General features: G+C 38.7%; 1 protein-coding gene and 1 pseudogene across 1 annotated transcript in view; both read right to left on the bottom strand.

The window, feature by feature from the left end:
• CNTNAP4 (contactin associated protein family member 4) overlaps positions 1-23,087 on the bottom strand; it is a 253,985-nt gene that overhangs the window by 82,061 nt on the left and 148,837 nt on the right. The window contains exons 7-10 of the mRNA XM_043599720.1: positions 22,325-22,468; positions 19,082-19,343; positions 11,078-11,227; positions 5,025-5,196 (exon numbers count right to left, since the gene is read on the bottom strand). Of these exons, the coding sequence (XP_043455655.1) occupies positions 5,025-5,196; positions 11,078-11,227; positions 19,082-19,343; positions 22,325-22,468 (728 nt within the window). The remainder of the gene's footprint in view (positions 1-5,024; positions 5,197-11,077; positions 11,228-19,081; positions 19,344-22,324; positions 22,469-23,087) is intronic.
• LOC122495194 lies at positions 9,202-10,101 on the bottom strand (annotated as a pseudogene).

The raw sequence follows: 23,087 nt of genomic DNA, 5'->3' as shown, positions 1-23,087 counted from the left end.
CACATGCATATATAAACGCATATATGCATTTGTGTGTGTGATTATATTCATAAATAAAATCGTTATGTTATTTTCCAACCTCCTTCTTAAGGATGCACAAATAAATAGTGGGCATCTTTCTATGCCAATTAAGTTTATATATATTTTAGTATTTTTATAGATTCACAGGAATCCATTCAAGAATGTTTCATGCTGTACGTATTTTTTAAGCATTTCAGATCAGTAACAATCTAGAAGAAAGAGGTAGATTAAAAAACTTAAAACATGAAAAATCCTAGTTGGTGATCAGAAAAGAAAAGGACAGCAGGCTCACGGACCTCAGCCATGCTTTAAAAGGGAGCAGATATAAGTGGCTATAACTAAGATTCTAAAGAATGAATAATCAGTGTGATACATGTGCCATTTCTATCTGATTTGCTGCTGCTGAAAGATATTGAATTCATCTTCCTTGATTCTTGTTAGACCTGACTTTTCGCATTTTTTAAGTACAATGTGAAGACTGGATTGTGGGTGGTGTTGAAATTCACCGCGTAGTAGCCTCTCCTGACAACTAGTAAGTAACCTACAGCAAATTACATTGTAGAGTGAAGGACTGATTTTCATTCAGTGTTCTAAACAATTTACGCTCTTCTCTTTCCTTAGTCATTCTCTGTAGCCTCCGACACTTTTCTGTTGATATTTGTCATTATTTTCACTGTTCATAATGGGCAGGAGATACGGACAGCAGCCCCCTTTGTGGTTCTGTCCTCACCTCGCCGAGGGACTGGCCTCCCTCAGCCCTCAGGCACCCAGATTTCTGACTTAGGGTCACTTCCCCTGTATGTCCATAGAGGACAGGGGCAGGGCTTCTAGGTGAGTGTGCATGTGTGAATGTGGATAAGGAAGATGTGAGTACGTAAGGGGTGTGGGAATGTTCTTGTAAGTGTGCGCATGTGTGTGTGCATGTGCGTGGATTAGTAAGTAAGGAGGTGCCAGAATGTGCAAATAAAGAGTGTATTGTAAAGACTGGATGTGGTAAAGCTTTGGAAGTGTGTGACTGAGCACACAAATGTGTACACACGTATGAGAGGCTGTTCATCTGTGTGTAAAGAGTATGTGCGAATGACCGTACAAAGGTGAGTGTGAGCATGTGTAAATATATGTACACCTTTACATGTAGATCTGATCCAACTTAAAGTTACAGTAAAAAAGGAGTTACATTTGCTTAAGTTCCTGTCAGATTTTTAAGTATATTTTTCATGTTCCTGTTTATTTTTCATTGCAATGTATTAAATCATCAAATTATGTGTTTATTATATGTAGCTTGAATAGGAACCACAATAGATGTGAATGTGCGCCCAGGGGGCTGTGCAGTTTGGCAGGCAGACATTTCAGTGGGACCTGGCCAGCCCCAGAGAGCTGAGATCGGATGTGGGCTCTCTCCTGAGCTGCGTCCTCTTAGCCAACCTCACCTCTCTGTGCACCTGCTCTCAGATTTACAAGAAACAAACACTACCAGGAAGAGACTCTAAGGGTGTTTTGTGAGAATTACTTTAAATACACATTAATTAATTTAAAATTCATTTTAGGGAGTGCCCCTCTATCTACTAAATGGGACCCTGTCCAATTCATAAATCATTTAATATACCCAATGAGATCTTTAACATTAAAAAATAAATAGGCAAAATTCATTTTAGAATGGTTGTTACACACAGTCTCTCACACACGTACACATTCACAAGCTTACTCACATATCCAAAAGCACCTCCCACACTCATGCAAATCCTTACATACACCACCACACAGCTCCTCACATGCTAACTTGTACATATACACACACTCACACACATCAACGCTATTCCCACACACGTGCACACACTTGTAGGTCATTCACACATGCATTCCCAGACTCCTCACACTCTTGCATCATCCTTACACATAGTCACTCAAACTCACAGACTTAAATACTAATTCATGTTAAGTGCTGAGAATACAGCCTGGTAAACAGATTTTTAAAAAAAAGAGACTTTATTTAATAATGCTTGGAAGCTATGTCAATAAGTATAGCATAGACGACCAAAATAAATGAATACACGTTTTCTTCTGAATATAAGAAAATGAGTTGAGAAATACTTTTGGAAATTTAAAAGGTAAACATACATAAAAGTTACTTTGATTTTTGCTATTATTTTTAATACTGCTAGGGCTACTATTAGTCATAAGTTTTTCTTTAAAAAAGAAAGCATGTATAGCCACAATCTATCCACAATTTGCTCACTCTTTCTGAAAAGTCTTCTCAAAGTGTGGTACTAAAACCATACATTCTCCAACTGTGCTATAAACCACAGTCCTCTGTTTTACAAGTGTGTACCTCCAGAAAGTAGGCAATCCAGCCTCCTCGGGTAAAATGGCAGCTTCGGAGAAACCCAGTTTGGAGAAGTGTGGATCCACTAGCACCAAAGGAATTGTCTACAATCTAAGATGGTTAACACGACTATCACTGATTGTGGATGACTGAATCTCCCCGCAGATCCTAATGATTGTTAGCCACTTGGAAGTGAGCCCTACCTCTTCAGAGCTGGCATGCCCTTCCCCAAACGGGGATTAAGGTTCTAGAGCTGATGTGGACGTAACTATGGAGAAGGTCACTGTCATTTAGTACCAAAATCAAGCCAACTGAGGTTTACTGTCTAAATTCTTCCTTTACGTATCATCTTTCATTATAGAAAGAATTATTTTAGCTACAAATTGGGTTAAATAGATAAATGCATATTCATAAAGAGGAAAGTATGGCCTTTTAATCCATTGTTAAATGAGATTACAATTACTTTTTTTCTACATACAACACAACACCTATTAGTGTTCAAAAAACAGGATCCACAGACACTGACAGATTAACAGTCTATTAGATATAACACACATCATATATAATAACAGATATAATATATACGTTTATGTTGATAAAATGTCTCATGCAAATAAAAAGTAATTTTTAAAGCTCAGTATTTATATTTATTCAAAATATATATTGAACACCTCTACGGGGTAGGAGCTAAGTCTGTCACAATGTTTAATTTTTTTATCCGCAATGACCATGACATTCCATTAAACTCAATAATTAAAATTAACAACCTTCATATTAAAACATGACTGGCAAGATTATTTGGCTATAGTTGCCCAGGCCTAAAAATACTTTTTAATTATTAACTATCAATTGTTATTTTAAAATTTACCTGTCCTCTACAATTAACTCCCAAATCTTATGCTACCATGTCCTGTACTAGAGCTCCTAATGAAACTACTGGATCATGTTTATACCTTGATCAATGCTATAGTTCCAAACTTTTCCAAAGGAGGGTTCCTTTTTATTTGCCCTGCAGAGAAGACAGTAATGTGCTGTTAAAGGTACACATTAGGAGCAGAGCAACTGTTAAACTGCTATGCCACTGAAAATATTAGTCAGCTGTCAGAGAAGCAAAAGACATTTTGATAACCAGCCACAAAGGTCTCTGACTTACTAGTACGTGCTGATCAACACTGTTAGAATGTACTAATTTATTGAGTTTAATGATATTTTTTTGATACATTTATACTCGTCTAAAATTATAGCGGCATTGCCGCGGCAACTTCTTACTCAACACGTCTCTGGGGGCAAGGGAAACAAAAGCAAACATGAACTATTGGGACCTCATCAAAATAAAAACCATCTGCACAGCAAAGGAAACAATCAGCAAAACTAAAAGGCAACTGATAGAATGGAAGAAGATATTTGCAAGTGACATATCAGATAAAGGGTTAGTATCCAAAATCTATAAAGAATTTATCAAACTCAACACCCCAAAAAACAAATAATCCAATGAAGCAATGGGCAAAAGACATGAACAGACACTTCTCCAAAGAAGACATCCAGATGGCTAACACATGAAAAAATGCTCAACATCATTCATCATCAGGGAAATACAAATCAAAACCCCAATGAGATACGACCTGACACCTGTCAGAATGGCTAACATTAACAACTCAGGCAACTACAGATGTTGGCGAGGATGCAGAGAAAGAGGAGATCTTTTGCACTGCTGGTGGGAATGCAAACTGGCACAGCCACTCTGGAAAACAGTAAGGAGGTTCCTCAAAAAATTAAAAATAGAACTATCTTATGACCCAGAAATTGCACTAGTAGGTATTTATCCAAGGGATACAGGTGTGCTGTTTCACAGGGGCATATGCACCCCAATGTTTATAACAGCACTATTGATAATAACCAAAGTATGGAAAGAGCCCAAATGTCCACTGACTGACGAATGGATAAAGAAATGTGGTGTACATATATACAATAGAGTATTAGTCGGCAATAAAAAAGAATGAAATCCTGCCATTTGCAACTACGTGGATGGAACTAGAGGATATTATGCTAAGTGAAATTAGACAGAGAAAGACAAATATCATATGACTCCATTTGTATGAGGAATTTAAGATACAAAACAGATGAACATAACGGAAGGGAAGCAAAAATAACGTAAAAACAAGGAGGAGGACAAAACATAAGAGAGTTTTAGTTACAGAGAACAAACTGAGGCTTGCTGGAAGGGTTGTGGATGGGGGATGGGGTAAATGGGTAAGGGGCATTAGGGAGGACACTTGTTGGGATGAGCACTGGGTGTTATATACATAGGGGATGAATCACTGGAATCTATTCCTTAAATCATTACAGCACTATGCTAAATAACTTGGATGCAAATTAAAAAATAAAAATAAAATAAATAAAAGTTATAGCAGCATCAACATTACCTTTTGTAAATCGGTAGCATGTTAACATATAAATAACATGGTCACATGTCTCCCACCTAAATTTTATCCCTGGAAACACGAAGCATAAAACTAAAAGCATATTTTTCTTATTTCTAATGTATCATCCATTTCCTGTGGAATAGGTGATGGTGGGAAAGGGAGTTTTAAAACATGTTCATTTTATATATAAGTTTTAATATGCTGCCAAACATTTGAAAATGGACGGGTCAAAGTTAAAGAAAAAATGAGATCCGTACCTGTCTGTGATTCCACATGAGTCTATCTGAAGGTCACTGAAGTTTCCAAGGGATCCCTGCTGAACTGAAATCAGATCCACCACCTTGTTACTGACAGAAATGAGTCTCATACATCCCTGAAATCCACCAAGTGGATTTTTACATTTGGATCCAAAGCTGTTGTCAGGACAACCTGATCAAAACAAAACAAAACAAAACAAAACAAGTCAGGATACATCATAATCAATCAGGATTTAGCACCATAGACTGCTTCATTATGAAAAAAAAAAGAAAGAAAGAAAAGAAGTAGCCATTTGATTATTTTCTTAAAATTAAAAGAGGGAGGAAGAGCCCTTGCAGTCATCATTAGTTTGATCTAAATGACAAACTGCAATTTATACAAAGTATTTCTCATTACTACCATAGGATTCTTACGAAATAATGTTACAGTAATTATCATACAACTATTATAGTATATTATTATTACATAATATTAAATTATGTATTACAGTTAAACATAGGAACTTAGTCTTTTGGAATGCAAAAAAAGGCATAAAGATTCAAAATGTACACTGCACATAAGAAAAGATAAATCAAGAACTATGAAATACCTTGGTATTTGAAACTATTTGGGAAAGGAGTTATATTGACTTGGGATAAAATTACCAACCATCTATTTAATTAAATACTTTATTTTTATATGCATATAAAAGCCATATACACATGCATTTTAATAAATCATAATGACTTAATGTCAAAAACATTTCACTGTGATTTTATTTATCCTTTCACTCACAAAAGAATGTTCCATTTATATTGATTTTTTCTAACACTTACCTAAGCCCTGTTTCTAATTATTTAAATAATAAAGAACTATATAATATTAACCATTACTCTCTGAGTTTTAATGATGTTCTAAGTGTTTCTCTATCCAAGTGAAATAAATAATTTTATGGAGTATGAGCACATATATTATACTTATGTATTTTTCATTAATCTTTCTTTGCCGTTATGGTTGTCAAGCACTATTACAGTTTCGAAGAATAAGAAATGAATCAGCAACTTCCTAATTCCAATACAATCCACGCTATTTTTCTACCTGAGAATTTCCATTATAATTACATACTGTGACTGAAGATATTTCCCCTTTAATGCTTGTTTTCCTAACAAAACCCATTTATATGGCAAGTGAAGACCAGGATTCATATTTAAAACTATTATCAGGTACACTGAAATATTATATTTTGACCAAGGGAGACTCTGAAGTTTCAAGTTTGACGTATCAAGAAAAGGTGATGAATGCTCTTTGAGTATCAATTTATTGCACAGGCCACTACACACATTTTCGGTGCTTAAAATTCTTCTGTGGTATAGGATATGGTTATTATAACCTCGCTATGTTTTCTAGATGACTTATTAACCAATTAAGAATGTTAAAGTAACAACTGAGACGATAATAGTTCAACAATATTTGGGGGTGACTACAATATGCCAGGAATATAAACAGCTCTGCTAATCTCCTTTTCTCCAGGTAGTGTTTCCTGACACATTTCAAACTATCTCAGAATAAAATAAATTTTGCAATATGCCTGCAGGGAATAAAACCAAGCAAACTCAGTCACCAAGAAAGATGATGGAACTTTCAGAAAGCACATTGCCGTACCATGAGGAACTTTGTATTCCTAGTTACGATGTTTAATAAGCAAGAGATTCTAAGAATAAAGAAAGCTTCAAGCCAGGTTAGTCTCATTAGTCTATGATAACAGGCACCCACAAGTGAATATATTGCAATAGCAAGGAGAGGTTCAGCACTGAACCCGTTTGAGATGGAAGTTTTAAAATATGAAGATTTCTAGGGAATACTTAATGTTGAATTAATGGATGGATCCATTCCTGGAGGCAGTTGGCATGTTAAGCACTTCTGAAGATGACAGATAAATTATCACTCGATGTCACTGCACCAGAAGTCAGATGTCGGCTTTGACTTCACGGTGGTCTAGCCTGTTCACTGGATGGATAATGTTTGATTTACACAAGCGGGGGTGTGAGAATTCTGCACACGGTCTAGTGCCTCCAGTTTGCACCGCACAGTGTGTTATTCTTTAGCACAAAGATCACATGGGGCAACATACAGAAATTAGACATTTATCTGTCCTCAACCCAGACTTAAAATTTATAATTTATAAATGATAAAAGCTGGGCACAATGCGCCACAAAGCAGTCCAAATTTGTGAAAAGCACTCAGCAGGGGCTGGGGGGAGAAAGAGTAGAGAACGACGGACAGATAATGGGATCTGGCATGGCATATGCAGAATGCTGTGGTTTCTGAGCAGTCCCCCTCCCAATATAACTGTCACTCTCAAGATGGGCCTAGAATGGACGTACAATGTGGGCTGGTGGAACAGGGGGGCACGGCAGCCACGTTAGGCTGATTGTAGGCTGATAAGATCACCGGAAATTTGCAGCTGAACTGAGACACAAATGGAAGAAAACTTATAAGATCCCATCTCAGAACATGGGACATTTATTCACTTGAGGATAAACTGGCTAAAGAATTAACACCCTAGGAAGCGCCTTCCACCTAGATAAAGCAGATCCTAGTCATACAGGGGCTCTCATGCACAAAGAGCCGAAGGTCCAGTAGGGTCAACAACTGTCACAGTTTGCCTTCGGACTCAGGGCATCCAGTGCGAAAACTGGGAAGAGATGATCACCCCACTCCCCTTCCAGTCCACTTTTGGAATCCAGGATTCCCAGCCCAAAGCCCCAAGTGAGCTTCCAGAAGGATGGACCTTCTCTATTAGTCTCTGGAGCACAAACCCGGGAAGAGGAGGTGGGGGAGCTGGGCAGCAGAAGGCCTCCTGCTTTCTTTTGGACCCTTGTTCCCAATCCTGGAAGTGTCAGGGTGCTCTACAGTTTGCAGAGCATGAGATCAGTAGAATCTCATGCTCAAAATGTTCTGGTACCAAAGGACACCAACCGAGAACTTGATTGCGTTTTATTATGGAACATTCCACAGTATATTGGTCAGGAACTCAGAAACACCTCAATAGATGCCAGTTAAAAAGAACATGAGAGGGAGAAATACCCCAAATTCGAGACAGTGTTTATCTGGGGAGAAGAGACATGACCCTGAAGGGACAAATGGATACTGATACTATTATCTTTCTAAGCTGGGAAATGCACATGTAGATATGCACAGCATTCTAATTAATATGCTTTAAAATGCACACATGATGTTAAGATGTGAGCAACCGAGGACACTGGGTTCAGGGGGTATGGGAACTCTGGGTATCTTTGCAGCTTTTTGATAAATCTAAAACTATTCAAAGATTAAAAGTTTATTTAAATAAAATGGTGTGTATCATAATAAAAACAAGCAAAATTACAGAGTGCACATGTGATGTAGGTTTCACCATAAAAAAATATTACAGAATGAATAATAGCAATAAAAATTTTCCACAAAAATAGGTAGGCATTGTTAAATATGAACATAAAGGATGAAAAATACTGTAAGAATGATGATTCTATTTGCATGATTTACACTTTTATCCAATCCAGTCATTTTTTTTTTATTTAAAAAAAAAAATTTTTTTTTCAACGTTTATTTTTTGGGACAGAGAGAGACAGAGCATGAATGGGGGAGGGGCAGAGAGAGAGGGAGACACAGAATCGGAAACAGGCTCCAGGCTCGGAGCCATCAGCCCAGAGCCTGACGCGGGGCTCGAACTCACAGAGCGCGAGATGGTGACCTGGCTGAAGTCGGACGCTTAACCGACTGCGCCACCCAGGCGCCCCATCCAATCCAGTCATTTTTATCTAGTCTTTTTTTTTCCACACTTAACAATATGCATGTTTTTAAAATCTCTTTTAGTGCTTCTAAATCTTTTCCGTTGAAGTGAAAGCTCTTAGTTAATTTGTTCTCTAGATCTTACCATTTATTAAAGGAATGTGCTCCTATGGATTGCCAGAAAATCAATCATATATTCCATGAGGTTTAATAAACAAGTTGGTTCAGAAATGCACAAATCTCACTAAAGAAGGCAATTACATCTTTTGGGATTGTTGCCACTATGCTGCCATTCACAGTAATGGATTATGTAGGGGGTTTTGTTTGTTTGTTCTCTTTTTTTTTTAAGAAATTTTTTACTTTCCATCCACCTTATTTCCATTTCATTGGCCTTTGTGGAAGAGCAGCTTAAGACCACTCAGTGCTGGTTCCTGCCCATTCAGTCGCCTGAGCAGGGGGAGCTGTGGACCAGTCTTCAGCAGCAGGCTGAGCGCCCGAGTCAGTAGGGAAATGCCAAACAGGCACAGGGGGCACCCGCCCACCTTCAGGACCAGTCTGTGACTTCAGGGTGAGTGGCAGTGAACTCAGGAGTTGGAGCAGCCCATTCACCCTGAAATTCCTCCTTGGTCACAGTCTCTTCAGCAGCAATCTGCTCCTCCTTTTCAATCTCTTCAGGATCTCCGTAGAAGTAGAGACCAGACACAACTTCCTACGGGTGTTGTGGGTAATGGCACCACACGTGCACAGAACTTCCCAGGCCAGCATCCAATACATCAGACCCACTGAGCGAGCTCCCTTGTCGTGACAACGGATGGCGATGTCCACAGGGCAGAGAGGGGAGTTTGTGCTACACAGAGTGATGGTAGGCAGGTTAATATAAGACACCTCTGTGAGAGACTGGTGGTCAGCCCTGCGATTAATAACCAGCAGAAGTCTCAGCTCCTGGAAGGCTGCCTGGATCTGGTTCGTGGAGGTTCCGGGGGTGAAGTGGCCAGCAACAGGAGTGGCTCCAGTGGCAGAACACTTCAGCCCAGCTTGCTGGCCAGGATTCCTGTATGATACGACACTAACATCAGCCAGGTTTTCATCAGCAACAATGGTGCACGAACTGCCAGCAGAAGCTTCTCCCAAATTCTCTTCAGATTCATGATGTAGACGCCATCATCTTTCCTTTTGTAGATGTACTGTCGTTCCACTTGCAAGTCAAGGTTGGTGCCACCCACGTGGTTCCTCCTGCAAAAATTTGACGGCATCCTCCTCCTTCAATTGTAGGACATCGAGGGCTCTGGACTTTGTGAAAGTTTCCCTTTAAGTTATGGTGGGAACACAGAACAACGCCATATGCACCCCTCCTTGGGTAGCATGGAAAGTGTTTGTTTGAAAGTGTTAATATCAGACGAATGATGCATGGTCTGTGTGCTTACTGTCAACTCTTAGAAAGGAATTTGTATTTTACTGATGAATAATAAAGATTGGGCTACTTGCCACCAAATTCAAAAGTGATTCTAGACAGAAGGACTGTTAAAATTCAAAATTGCAGCAATAAAAAACATACCAAGTCAAGATTAGAAATAAGTCTTACTACTAACAGTTTTACACCTTTGCCTTTCTAATGGCAAATCACCTTTGATTTTAATTTTCCACGCTAAAGATTCATTTCCATTTCCAAGGTTTTCTTTTCCAAACTTTTAGTTCAATCAAACATCCCCTGGGCAGGTAAACGCTTCATGTGTCTTTGTTCTCTTAGAGAGATGACCTGGTGTTGAAGGTTGATGCCCTAATTTCATCCACGGTATCAGTGCATTATTACTTAGCGATGAGCAGAGGTTTCTATGGCTAATTGAGTTAGATTATTTGCCATTGGCATAATATTGCCCTTCTGCATTGGACAGTAGGAAAGCAATAAGGATGCTCCAGAGGAGCTAAGAGCCATGTTCACGAAAATACTGCAATAAAACCAGGCCATAAAAATCTGAAAAAGTCATATAAGAACCATTTAACACTAGGAAAATATAACAAAGTTCGAAAGTAAGAACTGAAGAGGGTGGCTTATTTGCAGTCATTCTCACGCAGAAATTGTAAACATAAGTAAATCCATCCCTAAGAAAGGCCTTTTAGGCCATAGTCGGTCCATCTTGATTCACTCAACATTTCCATGCTCAACGAGAGGGAGACATTATTCCATACTATTGACATTCGTTAAAATGATGACATCTCCAGGACAAAAGGGCAAGTAACTGCAAATATGGGTCAGTGTCCCATATGGCCTGACCTCTTCTCTTACCTCCAAAATAATAGGTGCCACCTGAATAAGTCTGCTCAGACCCCAGGGAAGAAGCAACAGAGGCCACCTGGCCATCCACTACCACACTCAAGTGATTCCTTTTGGCAGATAAGGAGATGGAATGCCACTGCCCATCATTTAATCCAACACCTAGGGGAGATAAAAATCAGTTAAAAGAGTTATCTCTCAACAGGGAACAGCATAAGCCGTTGGTTAGGAACAGCAATATACACATCACCCAATCAAGCACAGCACTTCCATATGTTAACAAAAGGAAACCAAAAGACAGGAAGAGGAGACAAGTGGGTACCCTCTTGGGGAAAATGGTATATGATTCCTTTCTGAGGGCCTCAATAAAGGGAACAAAATCCCCAACACTGGGCAAAGTCTAACCCAATAAAACGACTTATCTGCTTTTTTTTTTTTTTTACATTTGTGTGTAGTCATTTTATATATTTAGCAAAGTATATCAAGTCAATCATTACAAAAATATTGGGAGAGACTATAATGAATATTGAAAGTTTGCCCATATAATACAAAGTTAAAAAATAAAGCAGTATGGGGGCACCTGGGCAGCTCAGTCAGTTAAGTGTCTGACTCTTGGTTTCGGCTCAGGTCATGCTCTCACAGTTTTATGAGTTCAAGCCCCACGTCAGGCTCTGGGCTGGCAGCACGGAGCCTGTTTGGGATTCTCTCCCTTTCCCTCTCTCCCCACCCTTCCCCTGCTCACATGCTGTCTGTGTCCCTCTCATAAATAAATAAATAAACATAAAAATATATAAATAAATAAATTAAGCAGTGTGTAAAACCACATTTACATAGTCGATCCTCATAGTGCATAGGATTTGCAAATCCACCTAAGTCACCATAATGTATCTGTAACCCCAAAACCAATACTCAGGGCATCTTTGGAATCATTCACAGAAACGTATATAGAAGAGTGAAAAAACGGAGTGGATGGACACACGTTTCCAGCTGAGGTTAAACAAGGAGATGACACTTGTTTCAGCTGTCGTATGTAAACACGTTTTCCAACTTTTTGTGCTTTTGGTTGGTGATTTTGCAATTTAAAAGACCTCAGGGGGCACCTGGGTGGCTCAGTCACTTGAGTGACATGGGTCATGATTTCAGCTCAGGTCATGATCCCAGGGGTTGGTGAGATCAAGCCCCTGACAGTGCAGAGCCTGCTGGGGATTCTCTCTCTCGCCCCTTCTCTCTCTACCCCACCCCCGCTCATGTACATGCACACTCTCTCTCTCAAAATAAATTAAAAAAACACTAAAAAAAAAAAAAGATATCAGTCCTAGTGACAAAGTACAGGTTTGGTGTTACTATATGCAAGAAGGGTGTGATGTGTCTCACAGAGAAAACATACATGCTCGATGAACTTCACTCAGCCATTGCTTATAGTGCAGTTGACCATGAGTTCAATGTTAATGGATCGACAATATATATGAAATAAGGTATCTTTAAACAGAATCACACATAAAACAAGGTTATGGATTGACTGGTTGACAAAAATGTTGTGACCAGAAAGTCACAGGAACCTAACCCCATTCATTCTAGGAGTGATGGCTCAGTGTTTGTTAATGCAGTGTCCACAGTGACTTTCTACAATAGAACTACTGCAAAGAATGAGAATCAACTCCATATATACAATTCTAAGGATACTCCTATTTTTTTGTATACATACGGGGAAGGGCTGAAACGACTCCGATATATCAACAGTAATTTTTTCATCATGGAAAATTGTGGGTTTTGTTCATTTTTATATTTTCCCTGGATTTCCCAAGATGATATACATGACCAAAATTCACACGAATCAAAAATCAAAGTTTTCTCATCACTTCTAAAAAATAACCTCCCATCCCTCCCACTGAAGCTCCTGTGTCATGAATCCATGAGATGAGTTAGCCCTTTCCTTCTTAAAGGGAATTAAGTCTGTCGCTGGTTGAACATGAGCAGACAGGTGGAATCTAAGCACCTCTATTGCGGATTAACCATCAAGGTTTTTTATATCCATTGAATACTCAATGCTGTATGACTTTATGGATCAAATTAGTAAACTAAACTATGAGTACTCTATTAAACCCAAAGGTCATGGTCTCTTTTCTGTTACTATGTACAATGTACAACTTCTTTACTTCCTCAGCTATTTTTGACCAGTTATTTTGCAGACAGAAAAAGTGTAGAAGCTCTGTTAGGCGATTAAGCTCTTTGCCCTGGATTTATTTAGTGTAACGCAAATTCCATCCTGGGCACCAAAGCTCATTTTTATACTACATCCAGGAAGGAGAAAAGATTTTCAAAGACCCAACTGGTTTAGTTTGTGAAAGGTAATGAGAAAGACCTAAAAACTGAGAAATGAAAAATGTAGGTTAGATACTTTTAGATACCTTTTCTAAGAGTGGGTTCCGAAATAGACAACTGAGGAGTTATGTAATCCCTGACGGTGTGAGATTGGACTAAAATAAATCAAATGCCCCAGATTTGTCATCTAGAGCTTCCTTTAAGAGGATACATTTAGAGTGAAAGCCTTTGTATTGAGCTTTGCGTCACACCTACAGACACCTCCCACCCTCCCTCCCCTACCACGTGCCTCCTATCAGCTCTCTCAAAGGCTGGGTGTGCCTATAGACACGACTTTGCAGCTCTTATTTAATTTTAGGCTTTCTAGCGGTCGAGGACAGTGCTTCCCAAGCCACCTGTGGTGATGAACATTTTCTTTTCTGATCTACTGCGGACTGATCCTTTCAAAACCTCAGCGAAAATCAATTACTAAAAATTAAATAAAGAAGACATAAAATACGAGTCCAGCGACCTTGGCCTCGGATGATGCAGCAAGAATTTATTGCTCCAGCAGTGTTTTAGAGCTTAATCCCAATTTTTATACTCCATCTGGAAACAAGTATTTCACCGAATGAGTGTCACTCAGGGACCACACTTTGAGTAGCAGCGCTCCAGGGATCTGCTGGGTGAGGTATGCGTAGGAGTAAAGTCAAAGGCTCGGGAATTTCTTCCCTTAGTACAGAAGCCAGTTTAGATTAGGAACAAAAGATGGTCAGGACAGCCATTCTGTCATCTGACACAGTTCAGTCACCCACCTAGGCAGCTAGCACGTTGTGAAGTTGTGCTATGGTCGTGGGGGAAACTTCGGGAAGCTATTCTCAGACCTCACTTATAACAGACACCGCTCACTTACGATGAGGAGGCTTGTTACCCATCAATAGGATTTATTATGTAAATGAAATAATGAACAATCCATTTGATTTCTTTCTCTTAACTGGAGACACTAAAAGGATAATTTTAAAATTTGATTCTCTTTTTTACAGGGTGCCTGGGTGGCTCAGCCGATTGAGCATCTGACTTGGGCTCAGGTCATGAGCTCACAGTTTGTGGGTACGAGCCCCACATGGGGCTTACTACTGTCAGCTCAGCGCCTGCTTTGGATCTTCTGTTCCCCTGTCTCTCTGTCCCTCCCCCACTCCCACTCATGCCCTCTCTCAAAAATAAATTTAAAAAACATCAGAAGTAAAGTTTAAAAATAGATTCTATTTTTAAAGTTTATATATTTTTTTTGAGTGAGACAGAGAGAGAGAGAGAGCACGTGTGCACACACAGGAAAGGGGCAGAGGGAGGGGGTGAGAGAGTATCTCAAGCAGGCTCTACCCTGTCAGCACAGAGCCTGATGTGGGGCTCGAACTCACAAACCGTGAGATCATGACCTGAGCGGAAATCAAGAATCATATGCTTAGTTGACCGAGCCACCCAGGCACCCCAAGATTCTATTTTTTTTAAGTGTACAACTCCTTGCTGCTTTTGGATCTGATGAGAGGGAGCCCCTTAAAAGACCACGCCGCTTTAAAAGGATGGAAGGTGACAAATCATAGAATTTGCACTCATTCTTGTTCATGATATTAGGTAAGTAAATGCTAATTTTAGCACTGCTCCCACCACTCATAAGTTTTGAGTTGGGGAGGGACATGTTGTTGGTATAACAGTAAGATAATAAAAATAGTTTTTACTGAACTGGTATCTATAACAGGTATTGGGTGCCTTACATGCATTGTGCCATGTGATCTTCAACACTGCTATTGCTATTCTCATTTTAAAGATGGAGAAAATGAGGCTCAAGTAGGAAGATCAAATCACCCAAGGTAGTGTCTCGCTGGTAAGTTGATTCCAAAACCCACACTCTTCTCTGCCTGCAGGACAGGCAGTTCCTTTACTTTTTTGCTCTTGTAAATAATTAAGTTTGAGAAACAGAAAAGCCGCCCCAACAGCCAGGACATGGCCTCGCACTCTCAGCCGGGTGATGCTATGGGACGTTGGCGAGCACTCAGAGCGAGCTCTCCCATTGAACACAATCTCATAGAATACCAATATTAGACAAGGTAACTCTGTGACCACACTGAACTTGGACCAAAAAAAGCCAAGACTACTTTCTTATCTTGTCTAACCATAGACGATAACAAGGCTTCTGCGAAAACCAAAGAATTACCAAACTTCCTCCTCAGGATAATATGAACGACAACGGATGTTTTTTGTTTTTGTTTTTGTTTTTGTTTTACATCAATTACCTTATTTCATTCCTCCATCCTTCTAGATAAGATTTACAAAGATACTTAATCACACAATTACCCTCACTTCCTAGCAGCATTTAATCCAGAGCAATTTTCCACTTCCTTGAAGCCTCCCCCCAAATGAGCTAACAGCCCCAAATCTTACAATAAATCACCCTTAACACCTTAAAACTGAGACACGCCCATGGCTCCCCAGGTGTGTGCTCCCCTTGCTGCAATAAGCATTCAGCCCGACTTGTTTGATTACAGGTAGTGTGGTGTAGGCTGCGTGGAAGGCGTGGGCAACGCTAAATGGAATGATGGAAGACCAGAATAAGAAGTAAGCGGGAATGGCAGGTCATAGGGAAGAACACGGCTGTTCACCAGAAATCTCTTCCTCTCCCTCCCTCTCTTCTTCCTCCCTCCTCTCCCCCCTCTCCCCTCCCCCTCTCTCTCTCTGTCTCACAAAATACAGAAAGAGGAAAAAGATTTATATCTGCTCCTCATGTACAATCTTCTGGAATCAGCCCTAAATTGCCACAGAAATTCTGTGACAGCTTAGCCACCATCACTGGCTCCTAAGATGAGAATAGGCATCATGAAATAAGATGTATAAAGAAGGAAGACCCTGCTGGACAGGGTAGGTACTTTGCGAAGGTGCAAAAGGGAGTTATACATAGGCAATTGCTCAAGGAACAAGTGAAGGGTTTTTTCCGTTTTTAAATATATTTGAGTGCTCTGACAACAGAGCACCCATTAGCTATATTCATCCATTAGCTATATTTGCCAACCAGAACTAAAGTTCCAGGCCTCCAGAAAGCTCTTGTCAAGATGAAAATATGGAGATCCCTGGTGCCGGTCACTTTTGGAGAAAGAGGGAGTTTCAGAGAGTGACAGGTTTACCCTCTGAAAGGTAGGAAGAGTCCAACAGTGAAAGGGAGGAAGGTGAAATGACACAGGCCTTCTCCTGGGTTAGGCAAATCAAGAGGGCCGGGCCTCTGCAGAGGTCACAAGAATCGCGAAGGTCTAGTAAGTGAAAAAATGCCAGAAACATTTCTTACTCTGCAAGCCCGCATCACCAGGCCCTGCCCCTGAGAGCAAGAAGCTGGTTTATAGGCCTGATTTTCACCCTCAGGCAAAAGCAGCAGCAGAAATGCTAAATCATAGCAGAATCTCAAATCCTACCATACAGAGTCTGCTTTAAACAGGAAAATATAACCACACTGTGCGTTGGGTTCTTGATGTCATCTGATGATTTTTGCTTTGACATCTGTAAAAGCGACAAAGACTGGAAATATTTTGTGTCATGAGGGATTCTGTAATCCAGCTAATATCTTTTATAATTTAGACTAATATAATATCTTTAATATTTCAAAATGATATAGGTTGACATAATATTTTCAAAGAATTCCAAGTGACATTGTGCCAAACTATACAGCGCATTAAAAATGTATCCTGCTAATTCAAAGATTTGAACAATTCAGTTCTTCCACAGCATAATTTAATTTTTATGCCACTGCAAAAGATAAAAATGTTGATTCTTTAAAACATGTTAAGATTGGGAAGTTATACCTTAGTAGCTAAGAAAAATTGAACCATCCTTATAAAATGGCAAGCTTCAACATGATATGGTAACAATCCACCAATAAGTATTTGGTTCCCTTTAAGGAGTCATAATAATACATTCTGACAAATGACCTAGTTCTCGAACCTTGTACAAATGAACCACCCACCCAACTACCATTTACAGAGTCCCCTTTCAAGTGCAAAAGGTGCTTGCCTCACTGAAACCGGCAAAAATTAGTATCTTAAGAGAAACGGGGAAAAATGGGAGTTGGGGGTCGGTAAGTCAAGGCCCACCTGTGTACTGTGAAGTTCAACAATTTCTCCTAGCCTGGCGTTCATCGTTCATCCATAGTCTGCACTCCTTGTTACTCGCTACAGAACAGCTACACTGAGTCCTATGACACCATCGTGGATTAGACTGTATAGGAATTTAAATATCAATTTAAAGATTTTCAAATCAGAGTATTCTATATAGACTCAACACCTAGTAATTTATTACATATTCATGCCTGTAAAGTGTTTAGAATGAACCAGCTTCATGGGGCTCACTATAGTACACTGTACTGAAGCAGTTTCTTTAAGGTGTTGAAACAAGGCTCTGCATACCACCGCTTCTTAGAATGTCAAATAAATCACAATAAACGACACATTAATGACAAGCTTACATTTTGGGGCCCTCATTTTAGGGAGCCTATTAATTATTTAGATGGCACTGATTAATTTGTTTCCTTTGTTTCCTTTTGTCGGGTCTGCAAATCCACCACATTTTGAGCATTACATGAAAAAGTCACAACATAGTAGCTGTTAAAAATTATATTTAATATCGAACTTCCAGCTCCCACATTTAAACTGCAGCGACAGACTGAACACCAATACATAAAGACTAGGTATTTGTGTGTCCGTTGATACACTTGTTCTTCCTATATTTAGCTTCCAACTGTATTTCTGCCAATTTTCCTCTCATATGCGATTAATTTTGGCCAGAGTTAACACAGAGGAGTAGTACAATGGCATCTTTCAATTTTTTTGAAAGATCATTTATTAAACTGATGTAGCAACTCACCCCAATGTGACCTCTAGTTGCTTGGCTTGGGTGTTATTCCATGTGTATGAAAACGTGCTGGAGATCCCTTGTCAAGAACTACATAATTTTAATGAAGAGGCAAAAATATCCCTCACCCAAAGCGCTGACCTAAATTAGGTATTAATTTTCCAAATACTCATACAGTCTCCTTAATTATAGCACTTCTAATCATTAAGATGATAACCGTATTGCCTAGAAGTAGAGAGAATCCCCTCTGGTACCCAAATGGAGAAGTTTGCACAAACCTTTTCATCCTCCCCAATATATCCAACTCTGTACAGAATATATCAGCAAGTGAAGTTACTTTGACCAAGTGCTTGGGTTTTACATCACACACAGACAGAGAAATACAGATCCAAGAAACACTCCTTTTCTCTCACAGACCAGATTAGGCTAATAGCTGTGTTAGACAAAGCCTAGTCTTCCCATGAAGACACCCAGTAAACTTTTGGGCCCATTTCAAAGTCTTTTGCATTTCTCCCAAAACACATTTCCTCAGAATATGTGGATTTATCTGGAGTGGGAAGAGGGTCATGAAAGGAAATTTCTATTCCCCCATAACTATCATTCTGGTTACTAAGACCTGCTAGGGCTGAAGCCACACTTAAAAGGAAATTAGAATCGAGGTCCTCTAAGGAAGAGTCCTGATAATCTTATTAACTCAAGTATTCATTCATTAAACAAACACTAGTTTTTGTTTTTGGTTATGCATAAAAGTTTATGGAAAAGGGACAGAGAGATAATGAAATCTTTCAAACCCATACGCTGTGCCTGCAGGAATACACTTATTACCTGCTGTGATGTCACTGGGTAATTTTCCTGGCTGGTAGAGATTCAGCTTAAGTTTTCCATCATTAAGAAAGAGGAGGAGACCCCCTGAAACCAGCTGAAGTTCACTGAATAGCAGAAGTCCTGCCTTATTCCAGGTTCGAAATTGAAAAGTAGCAGACAGCTCGTCCTCCCCGGAAAAGCCTGGCAGGGCTAAGTAACTCCTGGGGCTGAGAAAAGTCACAGGCACAGACTGTGACTGCGAACAAGAAAAGGACACATTTCCCTGAGAATGAAGCAAAAGAAAAAGCTTTCAGAATGACTCCCATCATGTTAGTAATAGAAACTGAAGTGTCACAAAGGCTGTTTATGGATCTCAAATTACCCTTGATTTAAAACAACAAAAGGCTATCAACATGAAAATTCAAATCCTTGCCATTTATCTTAAAGGTTCTTCAAAATCCAGTGACAGCACGGTCAGGCAAACTTTTCCCTAGGCTCTGGGTGAAATCCATTTTTCCCCAGCTCGCAACTTCTGTAAAGGCATCTAACTCAATGTGACTGAATTCAGTACAAATTTATTCAAGCCAATTCTTTGTTTGTATCTTCTCTTGGATTTCTACTCCTTGGGCTCTGGCTGAAAATGCTTTTCTCCTTCGTCCTTTGCTGCCTTTGGTTCTAATCCATCCCATAACATAACCAATATTAACGAGCTATTCTTTTTCCTTCTGTATTTTTTCATATTTCATCTATATATATATCCATATATATATCCTCATTTCCAGGTTTTGTCTTTCCCAGAAAGACTGTAATAAATAACTCGGTATGCTCCTCTGTATATTTTCAGTTCTACGGAAAAGGGTTCTAAATGCAGAACTATATATACTTATATGTTTTAATAAATATTTCCAGTTTCTTTTCCAAAAAGAAGTTAAAATACTCCACAGTTCTACCGGTAATATACAAGCATATCCTTGTCCCCACATCCTTGGCAGGAATAGGTATTATAGATCTTTTAAATTTGCACAGGTTCAATGACAAAATGCCAAAGTGATATATCATTCTCATTTATCTTGCATTTACCTGACCAATAGCGAATCTAAGCATTTTTCATGAGTTTGTGGCTCTTTGGGACTAGCTTTCCTCAGAATGGTCTCTTTATAGCATCAGCCCATCTTTCCTTTTTTCTTGGATACTACAATGTACAATGTACTACTTACATTCTTTTAATTTTTTTAAAGATTTTATTTTTTATTTTTTTAAGTAACCTGTATACCCAACGCGGGGCTTGAACGAACAACTCGGAGATCAAGAGTCTCATGCTCTACTGAATGAGCCAGCCAGGCGTCCCAACATTATTTTTTAAACATTTTTGGCTCTTTCTTATTATGCCTGTGTCATCAGATTTACATGTATTATTTCTCATCTAACAGTTTTAAAATAGAGTTTCAAGACACCTTAGACTTGCATAAATTTTCATTAAAATACTATGTATAAAAATTATCTAACTAGTAAAGTATATATTTAAGGATTTAAAAAATCTTTACCCTCTGAATTATTTAGAAATAGTTAAACATGTTCCTTAACAGGCTTCAGAAATGAAGATAAAGGTTTTTACTTTTCCTGAAAATATTCTTTAGCATCTTTTCCAAATACAGATTTGAAAAGTCAATGAAATCAACTGTACTTAGAAGGATACACATTGGAATTAAACCAGTTAGTCTTGGTTAAACAAAGATATTTGGCTATGTTGTGATCCTGTTAAAAGTGAATTAGCTTTCACTGTGGACAAATATCTTGTCCCAGTGAATGGAAAATAAAAGCTGAAGGGTAAGTGACGCTGACCCATAATGTAAAGGCAATTATAAACTAACAAACCTCGTAAAACTGGAAACATTTTACCAGCAGCAGTTTGGTCTGATGCTTCATTTGGACAGTGGCCTGCTACCCCGCAAGCAGCAAATCCTCTTGCCAGTGAAAAGTAGGTGTTAGCTGCATGGGCAGTTTCTGGAAGCTCGTTTTGCCAATGAAACACACACATCTACCTATGGCTTTTTGATTTTCCTTTTAAATCATCTTCCCTCTTATCAAAGTATGACTAAAAATCTTTCTGAATGGTATATTCCTATAGATAACATCAATTCACACAGAGAATTAGGAATAAAACATTTTATAAGAAAATAAATATTCCCGTGATGTGCTTTGCGACTGGCTGATATAACACGAGCTTGAATTTATATATCCTGAATTTTGAACAATTAAAGAAATGTATTGAAAAGGATCTACGTTTTCTTTTCTTTCATGAAGCTTCTTTCTTGAAGCTTCTTTCATGAAGCTAGTTAAGCTGGAAACCATGTCTCCCAGAATCCTCTTTCCTGGCTGGTTCTGGTTAAAAGTTAGTCAAAAACGGAGCTTGTGTGGTATTTGAGGCAAAAGTGAAATGCCAGCCATTTTTTTCCATGGGAGTTTGTTTGTTTGTTTGTTTGTTTGTTTGTTTATGTATTTATTTCCTGTGATACAAGCACAGTGAGGGATGATCACAGAGGAGCTGGCTTTCCTTCACCCTGTTCTAACTCTTCTTCCTGACAGCTGGCCTCCACTTTTCAGCTTCTCTGACAAATGTGAAGATCCAAGTCCTAAAAGAGATCCCTTGTTCCTAAAACTCGTAGTGGTGCTACTTCCCTGACTGACCCCAGACCAATGCGGTTATATTTAAAATCTGCTGCATTTCCATAGAATTAGAATATAACGCAGCCTGACCAACATCGCTATTGGGACAGATTGGCAGAGGCAGTGTCATAACGGCCTGTTCGTTTCTTTTACTTGTTATGAATGACCATGGCAAAATATAGTTTTTCAAATGCCTCTCTAATACACATGGATATTATCTGATTCCAGGAACTTGATTCCCTTGATTAAGGGAGGTTGTCAGGGCATATCTTATTAAGGTAGTTACAGAGCAAAGGAAATTGGTCCCCTGGAGTAACAGCATCACAACAAAATGAAATTATCAACTGTAAAAAAAATGTTTTACTTCATATAAAAATAAAATAATCACGCTCTGTGAATTATAATTGCTTTAAGTAGAATTAATCCCTTACCTGAATATTGCCAAGCAGAGAAAATTTTTAAAAGAGTAATCTCTTAAAAAAAGAGAGAAAGTAATCTCACATCATATCAAGTGGGAATCCAAAGGGAAGCAAGCAATTTTATTGTGTGAAAAAGCAACACAATTTCATTCATTCATTTACATGAAGATTCTCTTACCATAGTGATGATCTCTGGTTTTTGTTGCTTGGCCAAATCAATGATATCTACTCCATTATAAAAGAGATTTTCTAGACACCCATGAAAATTTTTATGGGGGAATGACACTGATTTTCCAGGTGCTGGAATCCCTCCGAAGCTGATCTTAGAAAGAAAAATGGCATCAATAATATTGTTTAGTGATTTTCTGATAGTTTGCTTAAGTAATTATGATTAGTAACTATAGCTTTAATCATCACAGATAAATCAATTTTTCATCACCCTACACTGCCATGTTGCTAATTTCGTATGGATATTTTTAAAAAATTAAAATGCAGATTTGAAAACAAATTTACATGCATTCAGTTTTCATTTACACTAGAGCTTGATTACTCTTACAAGTTACTAATCACATCTGGATGTTTATTGGCTGATGAATAAAAATGCCTCTTTATATCCATGGTAAATCTCTGTTTAATAACATTAACTGGTTATAATGGCGTTTTGTTCTATATGTATTTCCGGCACACATTGGTGTTTGTGCATTTGAATCGATTGATAATGAATTAATTAATCTATTAGTTACTACAACCTCTCCATAAATCTACACTGCTTGAGGGTACCCTAAAGCGCACAAAAAAATCATGCAACACATTCTGTATTTACCGGTGGTAATATGATCTCTTGGAGATTTCCTACATGTGATAATCTGTGACTATACATTTCAGGTAAAAAAGAAAACTCTCTCTCTCTCTGATAACAGATTAACATATCATCAGAAAGA

Source organism: Prionailurus bengalensis, chromosome E2 (genome assembly GCF_016509475.1).
Source record: "Prionailurus bengalensis isolate Pbe53 chromosome E2, Fcat_Pben_1.1_paternal_pri, whole genome shotgun sequence".
NCBI classification, from domain to species: domain Eukaryota; kingdom Metazoa; phylum Chordata; class Mammalia; order Carnivora; family Felidae; genus Prionailurus; species Prionailurus bengalensis.
This window is presented reverse-complemented; position numbering and strand designations above follow the sequence as displayed.